The sequence below is a fragment of the Penaeus chinensis genome, chromosome 16 (assembly GCF_019202785.1).
Source record: "Penaeus chinensis breed Huanghai No. 1 chromosome 16, ASM1920278v2, whole genome shotgun sequence".
Taxonomy (NCBI): domain Eukaryota; kingdom Metazoa; phylum Arthropoda; class Malacostraca; order Decapoda; family Penaeidae; genus Penaeus; species Penaeus chinensis.
In genome coordinates, this window is record NC_061834.1 from 8,895,451 (window position 1) to 8,897,950 (window position 2,500).

The 2,500-nt window shown below is 46.0% G+C and overlaps 1 protein-coding gene across 1 annotated transcript in view; it reads right to left on the bottom strand.

Moving 5' to 3' along the window:
• Window positions 1-2,500, bottom strand: part of LOC125033390 (receptor-type tyrosine-protein phosphatase T-like) — a 35,011-nt gene that overhangs the window by 4,623 nt on the left and 27,888 nt on the right. The window contains exons 26-29 of the mRNA XM_047624854.1: window positions 1,863-1,987; window positions 1,304-1,439; window positions 552-701; window positions 178-268 (exon numbers count right to left, since the gene is read on the bottom strand). Of these exons, the coding sequence (XP_047480810.1) occupies window positions 178-268; window positions 552-701; window positions 1,304-1,439; window positions 1,863-1,987 (502 nt within the window). The remainder of the gene's footprint in view (window positions 1-177; window positions 269-551; window positions 702-1,303; window positions 1,440-1,862; window positions 1,988-2,500) is intronic.

Consider the following 2,500-nt stretch of genomic DNA (forward strand, 5'->3'; position numbering starts at 1 on the left):
TATATATATATATATATATATACATATAAACATATATACATACATACACACGCAAACACATACAGACGTATTCATATATGCATGTACGAACATAACGAAGAGTGGTCTGTAATCGAGACTAGAATTACACTTTAATTATGTTCATGATGCTTTGTACATTATCCTCACTACACTTACCTGGCAGAATGTCAGGATTCCTGTTGCGATTTGCACAGGCTGGGTTCTTGGCCATAATAAATGACAAAACCTTTGGGAGATTCTTCAGTTTCTGTAAGTCGTTTAGATAAGGATGCAAACGATCCATGTTAAAATTTTGTTCATATATATATATATATATATATATATATATACACACATGTATATATCTATCACTATATATGTGTTTGCATGCCTATATATATATATATATATATATATATATATATATATATATATATATATATATATGTGTGTGTGTGTGTGTGTGTGTGTGTGTGTGTGTGTGTGTGTGTGTGTGTGTGTGTGTGTGTCTGTGTGTGTGTGTGTGTGTGTGTGTGTGTGATTTGATTGACCTTATACTGCATTTCCAACGCAGATGCTCCGTTCTCCGACTCCGTCTCGCGCAACCTCGGGAGCTCCTTCGGGAAATCTCCACAGGCAAAGCTGGTGTGGATGCCGAACAGATATTCTTGGAGAATGCGGTGGCCGAAGTTGTACTGAATCTGCGAATCGGTTGACGATTGTTAAAGCTCTTACTTACTCGCCTGATCTTAATATTTCTCTGTCTCTTTCTTCTCTCTCTTTCTGTTTCTCTCTCTTCTCATTTCTCTCTCTCTCTCTCTTTCCCTTTCTCTCTCCCTCTTTTCCCCTCTTTCTCTCTCTTTCTTTCCCTTTCTCTCTCTCTCTCTCTCTCTCTCTCTCTCTCTCTCTCTCTCTCTCTCTCTCTCTCTCTCTCTTCATTCCCTTTATCTCTCTCTCTCTCGTTCTACCTTCTATACCTTTTTACCCACCCTACTAACCCAACCCACTCAACCCACTTTATCTACCCACCCATTCACCCTCCTGCTTACTCTATCCACACTAGCCACCCAACCCACCCTGTGCAATCTACCCACCCACCCTCTCACTCTCCCACCTCCCCTACCCACCTTCCCTGCCCTACCCACCCAACCCTCCCCCCATCCTACCGACCCTACCCGATTTACCCAAACCCCTTTACCCATCAAACCCACTTTCCCCACCCCACCCACCCATTCAAGTTTCCTCTTGCAACCCCCCCTACCCACTCCCCCCCCACTCCTCCTCCCATCCTACCCAAACCCACCGTGTTTTCGATGAGTCTCGGCCTCCCGTTCCTCAGCTGAAGGAGGACCTCGAGTCCGTCAAAGTAACTCGAGGTCTGTATCTGGTCGAGGGAGAGGAGGACGAACAGGATCGTGCCCGTGCGTCCGATGCCGGCACTGGGGTGAGGAAAAAGGAGGAAGGAGGAAGGAGGAAGGAGCAAGGAGGATGTAGGAAGGAGGATGGAGGAAGGAGGGGGAGGAGGGGGGGAGTGGGAGGAAGAAGCAGTAGCAGGAGGAGGAGGAAAAAGAAGAGGAAGAGGAGGAAGAGGAGGAGGATAATGGGAGGAAAAGAAACGGGGTAAATGCGAGGAGGAGGAGGAGGAGGAGGAGGAGGAGGAGGAAAGAGAAAGAAGGAAAAAGAAGGAAAGGAAACAGGGGAGAGGAAGGGGAGATACAAATAAAACTGATAGGTTTTAATTTTCTTACATATATGAGACACAGACAAAAGATCAAAAACTTCATAGATACAAAACAAGACGCAACAGAACCAGCATCTACTTCCAGCATATCGTAGGCCTAAAAAAAACACACCTTGCTTACCTACAGTGGACGATCGTAGGCCCTTCGACCTGCTGTTCCCTGATAGCGGACACCATAAGCGCCAAGCCGAACGGATTGTGAGGGACGCCGTGATCTGGCCAAGCTGTATACTGGTATTGCGTGACCTGCGGGATAGGCATTATAATTGAGAGGGGAAACATTCGTGAATTAATGACGTGGACTTGGAGAGGGAGAGGGGGAATTTTCGTGTGCTATTGAGATGGACGTTGAGAGAGGTAATCGGATTTTGACAGAGATAGATAGATGAATAGATAGATAAATAGAGAGAGAGTGAGAGAGAGTGAGAGAGAGGGAGAGAGAGAGAGAGAGAGAGAGAGAGAGAGAGAGAGAGAGAGAGAGAGAGAGAGAGAGAGAGAGAGAGAGAGAGAGAGAGACAGATAGAGAGCGAGAGATAGATAGATAGATAGAGAGAGAGAGAGAGAGAGAGAGAGAGAGAGAGAGAGAGAGAGAGAGAGAGAGAGAGAGAGAGAGAGAGAGAGACAGATAGAGAGCGAGAGATAGATAGATAGAGAGAGAGAGAGAGAGAGAGAGAGAGAGAGAGAGAGAGAGAGAGAGAGAGAGAGAGAGAGAGAGAGAGAGAGAGAGAGAGAGAGAGAGAGAGAGAGAGAGAGAGAGAG